Source organism: Eleutherodactylus coqui, chromosome 3 (genome assembly GCF_035609145.1).
Source record: "Eleutherodactylus coqui strain aEleCoq1 chromosome 3, aEleCoq1.hap1, whole genome shotgun sequence".
Classification (NCBI taxonomy): Eukaryota; Metazoa; Chordata; class Amphibia; order Anura; family Eleutherodactylidae; genus Eleutherodactylus; species Eleutherodactylus coqui.
Genome location: NC_089839.1, coordinates 237,634,250 through 237,651,744, shown reverse-complemented (window position 1 = coordinate 237,651,744; position 17,495 = coordinate 237,634,250). Strand labels below are relative to the sequence as shown.

The window sequence follows — 17,495 nt, the reverse complement described above, 5'->3', positions numbered from 1 at the left end:
TTGCAGATGGTACAAAATTATACAAGATAATTAATACAAAGGAGGACAATGTACAGCTACAAAAAGACCTAAATAAGCTGAGGGTTTGGGTAGAAAAATGGCAAATGAAGTTCAATATTGATAAATATAAGGTTATGTATATGGGCAGGAGAAATGAATGTCACCAATATACACTAAGGCTGGGTTCACACAGGGCGGATTCCCGTCGGAAATCTCGCGGTTTGGCCGCAGCAAAAACCGCAAGATTTCCGCCGGGAGAACCGCCGCGGTTTAAGCCGCGGCGGCTTTGAAGCGGCCCGGCCGCTCGCTCTTTCGCTGCGGCCGGCGCTCCCATAGAGGAGAGCGCGGCCGCAGTGGAATGAAAAAAAAATGGACATGCTGCTTCTTTTGAAACCGCGCCGGATTTACCGCAGCGGATTAGCCGTCCCGTGTAGACGAGATTTCTGAGAAATCTCATCCACATGGCTGGCTAATCCCGGGATTAGCGGCCGCGGGCGGTTTTGCCGCGGGCGGATCTGCTGCAGCAAAACCGCGGCAAATCCGCCCTGTGTGACCCTAGCTTAAATGGGGTAGCGCTAGGGAAAAGTGATATAGAAAAATACCTGGCTGTAGTAGATTGTAGACTTAACTAGAGCAATCAATGCCAATCAGCTGCTGAAAAAGCAAATAAAGTCTTAGGGTGCAGTAAAAGAAGTATAGGGCGAGGGACAAGGACATTATTCTTCCACTATATAAGGCACTTGTTAGGGCCTCACATACTTTTAGGAGTAGGGCTTATATTTCAAGCCTCCCCCAAAATCCTAAAAAATCATGCTACCGCTTATTTTTGGGATAGGTCTTATTTTCTGGGAAACAGGGTATTCGTTCTCTAATGATTTAGGTTGCTGATGAACTGCGTGATCAGGGAAATGCACTGAACAACTGTATTGGAGAAACAACAACTATACTAGAGAAACATAATCAATGCATTAGAGAAATTGAGCAAACATAAATTTATTGCTAGAGTCCTGTACTTAGAGACTGGATATGTTGAGTCTGTATCCTGACCCAGCAATTAATATTGGTAGCATAGGACTCCTAAGTTATTTTGAGTGAGGCTTCTGTAGCTAATATTCTGAGACGTTCTATTTTGAGCCAATACATCTGGGGTCAATGATATAATACTAGTATGACTGTTGTATTTAAATGATTTAAACAGATTAGTGGCCTAAAGCTTTGTCCTATTCTTAGATGAGGAACGCTGTTCCACCATCTTTAATTTTGAGTTGCCCTTTGTATGTATGAAAGGACAGATAGACTTACTTGGTGAATAGATTCAGCCTTAGGGTGCCTTTCCACTAGCCTTTTTTTATCGCTGCGTTTTTTTCACGCGACTGTCAATGGGACTTTCTAATGTTAAAAACTAGAGATGAGCGAAGGTACTCGTTTTGAGCAATTACTCGATCGAGCATCGCTATTTTCGAGTACCTGGCTACTTGGGTGAAAAGATTCGGGGGGCGCCGGGGGCCGGGGGGCGGCGTGGTGGGGGTAGCATTGGGGAACAGCGGGGAGCTCTCTCTCTATCCCTCCCCTCCCCACTCCCCTCTGCAACCCCCCGCTCACCCCAGGCGCCCCCCGAATCATTTCACCCGAGTAGCCAGGTACTCGAAAATAGCGATGCTCGATTGCGAAATCGCCCTTAACGAGTACGTTCGCTCATCTCTATTAAAAACGTAACGCAACGCAGCACAACTTGTGTTTTTGGTGCACTGTGTTGCGTTTTTAACATTAGAAAGTCCCACTGACAATCGCATGAAAAAAACCCCGCAATTTACAGCGAAATCGCGATTTTGCGTAATCGCGATTTTAACATTACAAGTCCCATAGACCTCTGCAGAAAAAAAAATGCTGCGAATTTCGCAGTGAAAAAAAACTGTAGTGGGTAGTCACCCTTAGGGCTCCTTTCCACTGGCGATAGCGATATCGCTGCGAGAAAATCGCAATGTTAAAATCACATCGCAACGCTACAAAATCTCAAGCTTTTGCATTGCGATCCGAGAATCTGTTTTGCCATTGCACTGTATGGGTGACAGAAAAATGCAAAACGCTGAAACAATCCTCCTGCTGCGATTTTTAATCCTCGCATCGCAGCTTGTCCTTAAACATCGCTAATGGAAAGGTTGTCATAGAGCAACATGTGTGGGACTTTCTTGCGAGAGCTTGCACTCTCGCATCGCACTGAAAACGTGTGATTACCTCACCAGTGGAAGGAGCCCTTAGTCTGTTTCTCTGGAATAGAAATTATCCCTGCAACAGGGGGATCGGTCCCTACAAATGCGCATATAGGGGTAGTCTATCATAAGTATACATGTGTTCGTTTTTAGTCCTGTAATTTTAATAATTTATTATTAAAATGTATGTGAAAGGAATTTTGGGCTATTTTAGATCACTCTACCACTGTGAATTGTTGTGGGTACCACAAAGGATACTCTGTTTTCTAAAGAAAAGATATCTCAGAATGTGGTGACATTGTCATAATTACAGTAACCTACAGAATTAAGTTAACATGTAATTTAGCACCGGGTGAAAATTGTAAAAATAACCCCCCTCCCCTGCCAAAAAAATGATGTCAGATTTGCTGTTTTTTAAATATTCCCCCACAAGATGATAAAAATGTTTTTTCCAAAGATCATATGTAGCCCAAAGTGAGGCGATGAAAATATACAACTTGTCCCACAACAAAAGCCCTGCTATGGCTGCATTGAAGGGAAAAAAACCCCCTTAGTGATGGGTCTATTCTGTGCCTTAAAGACCAAGCAATTTTTTTTTCATCGCATTGCAGAAGCGATAACTCGTTGATATAGCCATATAAGCACTTTTTTGGTTGATGAGTTGTATTTTTTAATGGCACCACTCAATAATGTTCTGTATAATTTTTACAAATTGTTTTTTCACCAGAAATTCCACCATTGTTTTTTAAGTTTTGTTTTTATGCTGATCACCATTCGGTAAAACAACATGATAACTGTTCTAGATCAGCACAATTGGGCCTTAGTCAGACGGGCGTTTTTTTGCGCGATTTGCGCATGCGCATGCGTCCGGCGATTTTTTAAAACCATTGCTTTGCAATGTTATCGGACACATGAGCGCTTTTTATGCGCTCGTCCGATAAATTATAGAACAGAAATCGCAGATCGCACCTATCTGCGATCTGCGATTCCTGTTCTCTTCTGTATATGCGCTCAATGGGGCCGGCGGCAGCAGCACCGACCCCATTGAGAACATATAGAAGACAAATCATTCGTCTCTGCCACAGCTGTAACAGCTGTGGCAGAGAAGAACGATGTTTGCCCATTGAATTCAATGGAGCCGGCAATACAGCCGACTCCATTGAAAGCAATGGGCTGCCGGCGTGCGCGGGATGAATTGTCGGGAAGGGCTTAAATATATTGGCTCAGCGCTGAGCCAATCAGGGGGCAGGTCTGACTCACACCCCCTTCACACCCACTGCAGGCCGGCTGCGCAGAACTCCGGCTGCCGGGAGCAGGTGAGTATGTATATATTTTTTATTTTAACACTTTTCTGGATGAATTGCAGGGAAGGGCTTATATATTTAAGCCCTTCCCGACAATTCATCCCACACTTGCCCGCAGCGCATTGCTTTCAATGGAGTCGGCTGTATTGCCGGCTCCATTGAATGCAATGCGCTGGACAGCTCCAGCCCGTTTCTAATGAAACGCGGCTAGGAGCAGATTTTCGGGCATCGGTCACGCGATTTGCGGATGCGCATCCGTCATGCGATCCGCAAATCGCGCAAAAAAACGCTCGTCTGACTAAGGCCTTAATGTGATGCCAAGTTTACTTAGTTTTGTTATTTCTTTTTCTACTTTAACACAATAAAACACATTTTTACATAAATACACTTGATTCTGCATTGCCATATTCCAAGACCAATGGCATTTAATTTTTCTGGCAATGGAGCTATGTAAGATTTTGTTTTTTGCGGGACGATTTGAAGTTTTTATTTTGAGTATACAAATGACTTTTGGATTTCTTTCTATTGCATTTTTTTGGGAGGTGGACAAAAGAAAAATAGCAATTTTGGCAACATTTTTAAAATTATTTTTCCAAAATTTGCCATTAGTGTTGCTCGTATCAAGCGATACAATCACTAGGGCAAGTCCAACCTGATTTTGGAGGAAATTGCAGGAAAATCAAATTTTTGTATGGGACCTATGCTCCGCTAAGGTTTTCATTTGTGAAAATCTGGGAAATTCAAGAAAGTGATGGGAACGACACAGAAACGGATAGGGCAGGCGAGGGGCTACATGTTGGGCTGCATCTCAAGTTCCCAGGTCCCACTATTAAGCCACAATAGCGGCAAGAGTGCCCCCCCCCCCAACAATTTTTACTTCTGAAAAACCCTCATTAGCAAGGCATACCTTAGCTAAGCACCACACTACCTCCAACAAAGCACAATCACTGCCTGCATGACACTCCACTGCCACTTCTCCTGGGTAACATGCTGCCCAACCGCCCATTTCAGTAATAGTAGCAGTCAAGACAGGCCCCAGTAACAATTCCAAAGCAGCAGTATAGGGGGAGCACAGTATTAGTTCTATTTCAGTAGTAGTAGCAGTCTAGACAGGCCCCAGTAACATATCACTAGCAGCAGTATAGGGGGAGCACAGTGTTAGTTCCATTTCAGTAATAGTAGCAGTCAAGACAGGCCCCAGTAACAATTCCAAAGCAGCAGTATAGGGGGAGCACAGTATTAGTTCCATTTCAGTAGTAGTAGCAGTCTAGGGTATTAATGAGCGACTACTACCCCCAGCAGACACGCAGTAAACTGTAGACGGTCACAGGCTTAGCTGGGTAATAATGAGCGACTACTACCCCCAGCAGACACGCAGTAAACTGAACACGGTCACAGGCAGCCCAAAGATTTTTTTTTCCAATTTTTTTTAAAAAGCCCACTGCCTATATAGCCAGTATATCTATTTCCCTGTACCACTGTCCCTGCCTCACCAGTACTTCCCCTATACTCAGTAAAATGACTGCAGACTGAGGACACAATGCTCTGCACGCCCGATATACAAAAAAAAAAAATGTGCAAAACTGCTAAAAGCAGCCTCAACAGTACTGCACACGGTCAGATGTGGCCCTAAGAAGGACCATTGGGGTTCTTGAAGATGAAGATAACAGCCTAACACTCTCCCTATAGCAGCTACAGCAGGACGGCACTTTCCCTAATGTCTCTCAGCGTGCATCTGTGGCGAGCCGCGGCCGGCCCCAGTTTAGATACTCGGGAGTCACCTGATCTCCCCAGCCACTCACTGCAGGGGGGTGGGATAGGGCTGGAACTTCACAGGAGGCAGTTGTAATGCCTTCTCTGTGTTTCTATTGGCCAGAAACCTTTTCTGGGAAGAAAATGGAAGTGACTCGAACACCGCGTGGTGCTCGTCTCGAGTAACGAGCATCTCGAGTACCCTAATACTCGAACGAGCATTAAGCTCGGATGAGTATGCTCGCTCATCTCTAGTAGTCTATCAAGCCACCCTATCAAGCCACCCATGACAGCCCTGGGGTCTTTCAGAAGGCCTCAGTTGCCATGACAGCCGCACGGCTCCCTGCGATCTCATCTCAAGGGACCATACGGGACGGGGGATTCAAATGCAGCTGTCAGAACAGACAGTGGCAATTAAAGGGTTAACAGTTCCGATCAGCCACACAGCTGATTTAGCGCTGTTGCCGCCAGGTGTCGGCTGTAAGAAACAGCGCCTGTGGTGTATGAAAGGAGATGCCCCCTGCGATCTCTCTTCATATAAAGGCCATCGATACAGGCCATCAAAAAGGAGTATCGGTGGTCATGAAGAGGTTAAAAACACTTCTTTAATTCCAAAATAATCTATAACATTACAAATGGTAGGTACCGTGTTACACCATGTCTATGCTCAGACGCATTTTGAAAGACACTTCTTTTTGTTCACAGCTAATGTACTCTCCTGTATCCTTTATATCCTATACACTCTCCTACATACCTATGGCAGTATATTTCCATTCCTTGTATACTGATATACATATATATCTTTTTATATCTTTATATATCCACTTTCTCATGCAAGAATGTACAGTGAAACTCTCTGTTTCACAATTTCTAGCAGACTTTAGCAGAGCAAGCAAGATACACGAAACCGCAGTCTTAACACCACCGTCTTTAGCAACGCACTTGTCAGCATAAACAGTTTCATCAAAACACATACTAATAACCCCTGTACTAAGTTGTAAGCTTCCGGCATATTTGACCATTCCCACGTGGTACCCAAGCGTCATTAGACAACAACTCACTCATACCACGGGATGGACCACGCCGAAAACAACAGATGACCGGATGCAGGAAGAACCTTACAAAAAGCATATCCAATTATCTTTCTATACATTTTATCTATGCAATCTTTGGTATGCCCATAAAGGGCAGATATGGTAAATGCTATAAAAGGGGCTACGTGCCCACTAATAAAGCAGAAATGAGGAAGTTTGCAAAATATAAAAATAATAATTAAAATATTGATATATCTATGTTTTTACTTAACCCAGGTCTACACATATGTTAAAAAATGCTATTTCTTACTCTTTGTGATTATAAAACAGAATTAATGTAAGCTGCGATTATTATCTTATGCAAATCTCAATAAAAATTTAATTATAAAAAAAAAAGAAATTGAATGCTGTGATGCCCAACTATTTTTTTTTCCTCCAAAGGCAAATATGAGGATGGGTCAGGACATGCAGTGGTCAGCCCTACACAGGCAATGTGTATTCAAGGTGATACAGAAATGGAGGTGCCATCTTCTGGTGCTCACTGTATTATAGAGTCCACTCAAGAGGAGAAGGATGACGAAGAGGAGATGGAAGAGGATGAGGTTCTTGAACCAACATGGACATACAGGGAGAGACATCATAGCAGCTCACAGGGAAGGAGGAAGTTGCTGAGCAGCACCCTGCCAAGACAGACAGAAGGGTGTCGCAGAAAAACAAGGGCCGTAGCGCCACCATCCACTATTTCTAGTCACAGCAGCAGCATCAAGCCCACAGCTATGTCTCCTCACAGGACTCCTGTAGCCTGGGCATTCTTTGAAACCACAGGTGATAACAGAAGAGTGGTCATCTAAGTAATTCAAATGTGCAAGAAAGTAAACAACCTCAACACAACATATATGAACAGCCATATGAACTCCAACCACTGGCTGCCTCGGAGAGCTCACCTGGGCCAGTGGGCAAAGGGTCAGCCTTACTCTGCTTCCTCTTCCACAGCTGTAGCTTCCTCCCTGTTCATGCAGTAGCCACTGTGCACAGAGAGGCAGTTATGTCTGAGACCAGTAGCATGCCTACTTCAGGCCTCTCCTCCTCAGTTGACAATCAGGCTGCAAACTTCAGAGCCAGGAGTGCAAAACTAAGAGCAGACGTTGAGCTACCACCATCACCACCACCTTCACTGATCTCTACCCCATATTCCAGCACATCCTAGGTCAGCAGCAAGTCCTCCATCCACCAGCTAAAGAAACAAAAACACTATAAACCATCCACTAGCTCAGAGTCTGAACGCAGCATTGCACAGCTGCTTCCAATGCAAATGCTGTCCTTCAAGCTAGTGAACACAGGCACCTTCTGCAATGTGATGCTCTGTGCTACCCCACAGTACCAAATGCCCAACCACCATTTCATTGTGCACAAACCTACCCCTGCCATGAACAGCCTTGTGAGTGATAACATGTTTTCATGGCATTGCCAAACACTGTCAATAGCAGGGTGAACCTGACCATGGACATGTAGTGCAGCAAGCATTATATATTTTTAACAGCACACTGGATTAATGCCTTGGAGGTGGGGCATAAAGCCGAAAGGGGTGGTCCATTTTCATGGTCCACCAAGATTTGTAGGACCTTCATCCATGTCTGTCCCCTCCTCACCCACGTCTTCATCCCCTACCTCCTTGCACCACTTTTCAACAGCCTTAACATAGACACAGATATCCGTACAGGACAAAATCTGGCCTTTATACATAGCTGCACATTGGAAACACCAACATGCTGTCCTAGAACTCATATATATAGGGGAGCACAGTAACATGGGTGAACAGCTGTTGACAGCTCGATATGTCCAGGCTGACATGTTGTTGACCTCAAACAATCTGAAGTCAGACAACATTGCGTGTGACAATGGGGTCTACTTGCTGGCAGCCTTTCGGCTTGGAAATTTTACACATGTACCTTGCCTAGACTATTTACTGAACCTGGTAGTGTAGCACTTCCTAAATAATTACCCAGGTTTACATCCATTACCAGAAAAGGTCAGAAAACTGTGCTGAAACTTTCAGTGTTCACACCCAGCTGCTTCTTGTCTGGCAGAAATGTAGCAACAGTTCAGGCTACCACCAAACCACCTAATCTCTGATCTTCCTACATGCATATGTTACAGAGCCTAAGCCAGCCACAGAGAGCGATCACAGAGAACTATATGTTGTATAGCGTTAGTAGGCACTGCATGGAGGTCGGTCACTTGACGCCTGTGGAGTGGCTACAGATCAAAGCTGTTTGTGCGGTTTTTGCTTGCTTTGAGGAAGTGAGCAAAATGGTAAGTTGTAAAGATGCACTGATTAGTATGACCAATTGACCATCCATGTTGTCTGCCTACTGAAACATGTGATACAGGTCCTCACAGGGCCACTAACATGCTGTTGTTACAGAAGGAGGAAGGGATACAAATCTCCCAAGTGTCTGGCCAGTCTGCTATTACTCAACACCACAGGGAGGGTGGCTTTGGGCTATGCAATGCCCCTTCAATCACTGACCTCAGCTATTTGCATGGATAGCGGGACTAACTTGAGGAAACTCTTAGACCTGACCAAGAGGAATGTGGGCCATTACCCTTGGGCACTTTGAGGCATATGAGTGCTTTTATGCTGCAGTGCTTGCTGAAGAATAATCGCATAGCCCACATCAAAACATCAGATAATTATTGGGTGGACAACCTTCTTGATGCACACTATAAGGCCAAAATGACAAATCTCATTCTGGCAGTGGAGAGGGATCTCAAAATGCAGCAGCAGCAAGATAGACAGTTAAGCAGCTTGAGCAGAGCTCATGGTAGCTGTGCAGCTCATGGTTGCAATCAAGAAGCTGCAGCAACACCACCACCAGTGACAGAGGAAGTCTAACAAGGGTGTGACAAAGTTTTTCAGCCTGTCACAGTATGCAGCAACAGCACAGGGTATGACTCATATCTAAGCTGGATGAGTGGCAAGAGTTTGCAAAACATGGTTCAGAGGTGCTTGCCTGCCCCACTGCCAGTGTGCTACTAGAAAGGTAATTCAGTACAGCTGGGGGTGCGATAACAGCCCTCACCAATCAGAGGCAGCTCTCACTCACCCATTCATGAATTCATAAATGGGTGAGTGAGTGCTGCCTCTGATTGGCTGAGCGCAGGGACCAATCAGAGGCAGCCCATTCAGCAGGCGGGGATTTTAAATCCCCGGCTGCTGAATACTACTCAGAGCAGTTCAGGAGAACTGCCGGCCGGCCGCGGCTGAACTCCGTCTGCAGGGACAAGGTGAGTATATATATTTTTTTAATTTTTACACATTTTTGGATGATTTTCAGGGAAGGGCTTATATTTTTAAGCCCTTCCCGAAAATTCATCCGGCGCTCGCCGGCAGCCCATTGCTTTCAATGGAGCCGGCTGTATTGCCGGCTCCATTGAATTCAATGGGCTGGACAGCGCTCCTGTGCTCCAGCCCGTTTCAAAGGAAACGCGGCTAGGAGCAGATTTTTCCGGCGATTTTTCGGCCCCGGTCACGCGATTTGCGGATGCGCATCTGTCATGCAATCCGCAAATTGCGGCAAAAAACGCCCATCTGACCGAGGCCTTAGGGTGGATTCACACAAGCGTGTTTATGAGCGTAAAATTGTGCAGACAAAAATGCACACCTATTAGGACCATTGGTTCCCTATGGTGTGTTCACTTGTTCGTGTTTCACAGGCGTGCAAACGCACGTACCTGCAAAACATAGGACATGCATGCACCATAGGTCCGTGGTGCGCATCAATATTCCCCAGCGGGAAGTCCCCTTGTCACCTTTGAAAGCAATGGGCTGTGGGCAAGCCCTGCAGGAATTTTCGGGGAAGGGCTTTAAATATAAGCCCTTCCCTGAAAATCATCCCTAGAATGTGTAAAAAATAAAAAAATATATACTCACCTCTCCTCAGCTGCCGGGGCTCAGGCGCTTCTAGTCTGTCTTCTCCCTGCACTGCTTTGACTGTGTTTCAGTAGGCGGGAATTTAAAATCCCCGCCTGCCGAAAGGGCTGTGTCTGATTGGCTGAGCACTCAGCCAATCAGATACAGGCCTCAGCCATTCATTGACTGACAGCTAAATGCTGCCTGTGATTGGTCGCAGCACTTAGCCAATCACAGGCAGCTCTTGGCCATTCATAGAATTCTATGCAACTATGTAGCACTACTTGCGACTTTGTAGCACCACAAAATCACAATATCACCGCGAGAAAACGCAGCAATATAGCACAGACTACCGATGTGATATCGCTGCGATTTTCTAGCGGCAATGTTCTGTTGCCCGTGTGAAAGAGTCCTTAATAACACACATACAGACCTTCACAAGTTGGTAAGGGCGGGGTCCAGCCATCTTTACTACAAGTAGTTGTGTTGGATCCTTTCTGTGTGTAGCCTTTCTCACAGATAAGTGAAACGTCATCATTCTCTTTGTAGGATTTCTTAGTTGGCTTCCTTATAAGATTTGCGTCCTCAGATATTGTACAGGTAACTGCAATAAAAAATGTTTTACAGTATTTTTATACATCTGTATTATGTGAAAATTTGCATTTACAAAGTGCTAAAAATGTAATTTTATTCAGTCACCACTCCTGGCATGTCTGCTTTAGTAAATAAATGGAGTCCCCATAAAATAATAATTCTAGAGCGCCTCTTCTTATAACTCTGCATTTTGTTATTCTGCTACTCCTCCTAGAAATTTATTACTAAATTAACAACTGGGATAAGGGACCTTTCACACGGGACACAATCAGTCCACGCAGACATTTTTGTGTCACAATGTTATCCCCATAGGACTTGAATTCCACATCTATTAAAATCCAAGTGTCTTTACCTCAAAACTGCAAGATTAAATTTTGCTGTGGGATTAAGGATATTTTGTGGTGTTTTTGTTCAAGATTTCTAACATACAGGAAATATTATTCCACAATTAAAGTCTGCAGGAAAAAAACACAATACATTTTGCAAGAAAATGACAAAATCCTCATCTGCACTGCGTCCTGAGAACAATTCAGTCTCATATGAAAGGTCTCTTAGTTTTCTTTTAGTCAAAATAGTGTCCCTGCATAGTCTGACACTTTTAGCACTGTTGTACTTCTGAGACAACAGTGCTAAAAAGCACACTATTGCAGATGTGGTTGATTTGGCTGGTTAATAGTGTGGAGTTTTTCATCCAGGCAATCAACATAGGTCTGTGCACATAAATACCAGCCTCCCTTACTAGAGGTTTCTTGTCCATTATTCCTTTCAGTCTCAATACTAGTTTGAGTTGCCCTCTCCCGACTTTCCTGAAGAGGGTCTGGACACCTGATCTGCATGTTCTGTAGGCCCCTTCTCCCTTCCTTTTTATCAGTTGTGGCCTCCAGACATCTGGTGTTCTGTACATTGTCAGGTGGGTGATATATGGTACTGTTCCTTTTCTTGGTGTGCGGATACTTGAACTAGCTCCTGTTTATTTATGCATGCATGAGGTTCTTAGTGGGGTTTTTCTGTCTGAGGGGAAAAAAAACTTCAGGTATGAACAATGACTTGTTCTGTGTATGTCTGAAGATGTGGAATACACTCTGTGTAAACAATGTATTGTTCATTGCTGTGTTCCTTTTATATTTCAGTCACTTGACGTGAATTGTCCTGTTTCAGGGCGCCCACCCACTGGCGATTTTTTTCCCTGCGAAATTCGCAGCATTTTTTTCTCTGCAGTGGTCTATGGGACTTGTAATGTTAAAATCGCGATCGCGCAAAATCGCAATTTACCGCGAAATCGCGATTTTGCGCGATCGCGATTTTAACATTACAAGTCCCATAGACCCCTGCAGAGAAAAAAATGCTGCGAATTTCGCAGTGAAAAAAATCGCCAGTGGGTGGGCGCCCTCAGTGTGTATGTTGTATTTCCCTGGTCTGGTGTTCCTGCCTGCTACCATCTAGGGCAAGCCAGGCCTCTAGGTTCCAGTGTGGGGCCATCTCTGTTGGGATGATCACTCCGTTTGCAGACAGGGTTCCCTTTTTGTGGTTTTAATTGTCTTATCAGAGTAGGGACTCACAAGACAATGAGGACCTTTGACGTGGGCTTGTGAGTTTACATATTCTGTCCAAAATACAAACCAATACTTCGTACTAATTAGCAATTCCATCTGTCTGTGTATTATTTCATTGGTAGGTATTTTGGGGTCTTTGTGGTTGTTTGCACATTCGGTTTATGTTTGATGTTGGTGTCTGGTCATGTATGCACATCCAAACCCCCTTTCTTCACTCCAGCCCTTACTTGGATTGCGTTCCTGTAGGTCATTGTTCCCATGGCCTGCACAGACGTAACAACATCCCTCTGATCAACAATAACAAGGAGACATCATTATAAATTTTTCAATGGTTTTAATGATATCTCCTTTTGCGTCTCCTTGACAAGAGGGGATGTTCCTCAGGGAGAACTAGTTGAAGCCAAGACTGTTTAACCCCTTAATGATGCGGCCCCGTTGCCACAGCATTACGTCATACTGCAATTTCACAGGGAGCCTATTAAGCCACCCCACGGGGATGGCTTGATAGGCAGTCTGCTAAGGCAGACCTGGGGCCTTTCTAAAGGCCCCCGGCTGCCATGACACCTGCACGGCTCCCCCGATCTCACCGGGGGGGGGGGGGGGGAATGGCCGAATTGACAGCGGCATTTAAATGGTTAATAGTTGCGATCGTCCGAACGGCCGATAACCACTATTGCTCGTGGGTGTCAGCTGTAATAAACAGCTGATGCCCGAGCTGTATGAAGAGAGATTGCCCCGCAACCTCTCTTCATACATACCCCGCGGCTCCATGACGTACCTATACGTCATGGAACGGGATGGGGTTAAAAAGGTGGAGCTTTTTTTGTATGTTTTGTGTTTCATGAGGCTTGATAACGCTCTATATTCACCCTGCAGATATCAGATGTGAATTAACGTAGGATTAAATGAATTTTAAACCAAATCACAGTGGTATGAAAATCTATATATTGTTTGCACAAACCCTTCACAGATATAGATTAAAATTAAATGCCTTTTATTAGTATATCTTAAAATTGAGGGCTCACATATAACACTTCTTAACGATACAAAAGAAAAGGACAAGTAACATATAAACAAAAAATAGGCCCTAGTAGAAATATGTAGGGTAACGTATCTCTCAGATAGATTTTTGGAGATCGATACCGCACATGAATATGGAAGAGGATAAAGGTCCAAATTTTTGGAAATCGATACCGCTCATGAATATGGAAAAGGATAAAGGTCCAGATAAAAGGTCCAGTATTATCCAAATCCAGAAAATATGCGTACCTGGATATAAATGCGATGCGAGGAGTAATACCTCTTTAGGGCACAATGTTGTAATGTATATTCATGTTGCTAAGACAATTTTTCATAACCTCTCATTAATAGCACAGTTGCCGCATATACGGGTGCTAATTATATGGGCTCATTACAGGTCAGTGGTACTGACCAGCTCGTAAAACGGCTCGCTCAACGCGTTTCCCTGCCCTTGTAGGGGGCAGTTCCTCAGGAGCACGGGTAATGGTTGCCCGTAGATACGTGTTTCTAAAGTTGTCGCATAGAAATGATAGAGCAACAGGATTGATGCGTCAGGACATAGTCCTGCTATAATTTAGTCCTGCTAAGATGAACCTACTCGATATTTCCCGTTACCGCTCCTTACTAGTCACTTCCGGCGCGGCACTTGTATTAGTACCGCTGTCGGACTCTCTGAATATTTAAGAGAGAGGGCCTTTCACTTGATCTGGCGTACACTGTGATATATGTCAGTATATGACTATCTCAAACAGCGCCTCCAGATAACAAATGGCGACCGCTATTAGGCTTAGTTATCAGCCACTAGAGCGATGCCCGGGGGTGCCCTCTTGGAGGGTTCCTGCAATATCTATTAGGGTGTTCGCATTGGTCAGCGCATTGCAATGAATGATGTGGATTGATGCGACACCCAAATAGAGATAGCTCTGTCACTCGATATTAACAAAAGCGAGTGTTCTTCTATGGTCTCTGGCCGGCCCTTTTAACCCAGCTGGTAGACATCCCAGCTGTGTTATATCCAGGTCAGGTGCCTTCACAGGTGAAGCTCGATTAAATAGCAGTATGTGCCTCAGGTAGGTTAGCTTCAGAGGAAAGGCAGTAAACTCGGCTAGATTTGGGGGATAATACCCCATTCAGAGTTCTATCATGAAGACCAAGAAAGACAGAGCCCCTCTAATATCAATCCTAGCTGGATTGAACAGGGGTAAGAAGCAGGGACAGAGTAGGAGAGGTGGCGCCTGCGGCTCTGATGGTGAGCGGCCGGCTATGGGGTGTCAGAGCTACTGACAGCGTTTAAAAAGGAGTATAGCTCCTCCTCTTAGGGAGGAGTTATGTCATCCAGCCTATTGGGACTCCAAGGGGCGGTAGTAGTTATCCCTAGGAACACCCATCTTCACATTCTGCCTGGCCTATATACTTCCACACAGTAAGGCAATAGTATAGTGGGGCAGTGCTGTAAGGCCTTTCTTGATGATTCTGTCTACCCCATCCGATCATCAGAGGCCTCAATACGATGTCCTGTAACGGGCATCCGTTCCTGAGCTTCCGCGTTCCACCGTGGAACGCATGACGCGCTGCGCGATGACGTCATCGCGCAGCGTGCCTCCCTATTGGTCAGAATATCGGGACGGGTGGAGCATCATTCAGATGTACCTCCTATGTCAAATCTTGGTTGTTTCACCTCATCATCCGTCCCTAGCAGGTAAAAATGTGTCTTTACTTATATGATAGTGTCCAGCTGCCCGCAAGGTAAGCCGTGCAGCACATCGTTTAGTGAATAGATGTCTCAGACATAACTTCCCTATGTAGTCTGACAAGGTATCGCTCAGGAATGACAGTGAGGCGGGGAGGGGGCGTGGTTTACATTCAGAACTACCCTCACTAGATGCTGGCAGAACATTTAAGTGTAGTAAAGCTCCAGCAAAGAGAAGCATCCTGCCGCTATGTAGATTAACATATCAACCAGGCAACACACCACATTAGTGTTTGATAGAAACTAGCAAAAATTGTTGTGGTTAAAAGTGCTGGATGGAGCAGATCTTTGGATAAAGTCTGCAGTTTATTCCTTTTTCTGTCATTATGCGCTCCATCGGAGTGTCATACGTAGATCATATGATGTCCCAGATATTAAATAGTGTTCACAGATAGATCAGATTATGCTAATTAGGTGCCGAGGAGATTGCATGATGTCTAGATTTATATCTATAGGGTAATGCCTAGAAAGGATTTAATACAATCATTCTGAAGAATCCTCATTCACATCAGAGGATAATCGTCTTTATATAGTTGTTGGAGAAGCCTCTCAGAAATTATAGAAAGCAATTGAAGCTTAGTGTCGCGTTGAGGCCTTCTGGTTTTACAGTATTTAACCTGAATATCCAGTTGGCCTCTTTTTGTAACAGCTTTTTGTCAATGTCACCTCGTCTTGCACTTGTCCGTAGGGTCTCTATACCCTGGAATTTGAGGTCATTCGGTTCACTCTGGTGACAATCTCGGAAGTGATCTGCTAATGGAGTGGACTCACCACGTCGGATATTGCCCACGTGCCCCAGGATACGACGCCGAAATTCCTGTATGGTCTTTCCGACGTAGTTCCTGGGGCACGGGCAGGAGGCCATATACACGACATTTCGAGTGCGACAGTTGATGAATCCGCGGTTGGAATATATTTTATTTGTGCTTGCACTCTTGAATGTGTTGCTTTTTAAGATGAACCCACAAGCTTCGCAGCCGTGGCAAGGGAATGTTCCTGATGGCTTACGGCTGTTTAGCCAGTTCTCATTGGTGTCGGGGTTCAGGTGACTTTTCACGAGATGGTCTCTAATATTGTGTCCTCTGCGGAAGGTTATCATTGGGGTGGATGGCAGAATTCCTGTAAGGTCTGGGTCGTTTGCAATTATACCCCAATAATGTTTTAATATGTTCCTTACTTCGCATGTGCCCGTATCAAAAGTTCCTATGATTCTAGAGATCTGGGTGTTCTCTCTATGTCGTGGAGTTAGGAGATCTCTTCTTTGTTGCTGTTCCGCGTGTTTAAATGCTTCTTCAATAATGTCACACGGGTAGTCCCTTTCTCGGAATCTCTGTTTAAGACCCACACTCTTTAGTTTGAAGTCCTGATTGTCGGAGCAGTTTCTTCTAACGCGAAGAAACTGTCCTTTCGGAATACCCCTTTTTAGAGCAAACGGGTGGTGACTGTCCCATTTTAAAAGGCTATTGGTAGCAGTTGTTTTACGGTGAAGTGTGGAAACGATCGACCCGTCTTCTTCTTTGGATATCTGTAGGTCCAAGAAGGTCACCGAGTTTTTATTTATTTCTGCCGTGAATTTCAGGTTAAGGCTATTTATATTTAGTGTGTCCACAAAACTCTTGAAGGATAACTCGGTGCCTCTCCAGAGAATCAGGACATCATCAATAAAACGTAGCCATAACAGGATCTTATTTGACCATTCGGGGTTGGAATAAATGAACTTTTCCTCCCACCAGCCCAGGTAGACGTTAGCGTAGGATGGGGCACAAGATGTCCCCATCGCGGTCCCCCTGAGCTGGTGGAAGTACTGAGTGTTGAACAAAAAATAATTATGGGTCAAAATAAACGAGAGGAATTCGAGAACGCAGTTGTTGTGTTGGGAGAAGTGTGATCCCCTTTGCTCTAGAAAAAACCGGGCTGCTCTAATGCCACCCTCGTGTGGGATGGAGCTATAGAGGGACTCCACATCGAGGGTGGCAAGAAGAGTCTCTGAATCCACCGTGATACCTTCGATTATTCTGAGGACATCCATGGTATCCTGGACGTGTGATCTTAATGATGTCACAAAAGGTCTTAAAATTTTGTCCACATAGACACTCAGATTCTGTGTGAGATTATTTATTCAAAATGCAAAACATTTTCCTCTGATCCAGAATTCCCGGCTAAGGAAAAATCTGTACAGAATAACATAGAAAAGTTTGCAACACAAATAAAGGAACGCAAGCATATACAATTCAATAGAGATCTACAAGATTACAAGGAAAATAAAATTTATCCAGAGAGAAACACACAATCTGAGACGGACGCTAGTTCTTCTGACTACGAACAATCAGATAGTGATAGAAGTAGGAACAGGAGGGCCCCAAAA

The 17,495-nt window shown here is 44.6% G+C and overlaps 1 protein-coding gene across 4 annotated transcripts in view; it reads right to left on the bottom strand.

Moving 5' to 3' along the window:
• The window catches only part of LOC136621574 (complement factor H-like), a 1,208,893-nt gene that overhangs the window by 936,330 nt on the left and 255,068 nt on the right, over positions 1 to 17,495 (bottom strand). For all 4 annotated transcript variants that reach the window (XM_066597131.1, XM_066597134.1, XM_066597132.1 and 1 more), the window contains exon 14: positions 10,647 to 10,817. In XM_066597131.1, the coding sequence (XP_066453228.1) occupies positions 10,647 to 10,817 (171 nt within the window). The remainder of the gene's footprint in view (positions 1 to 10,646; positions 10,818 to 17,495) is intronic.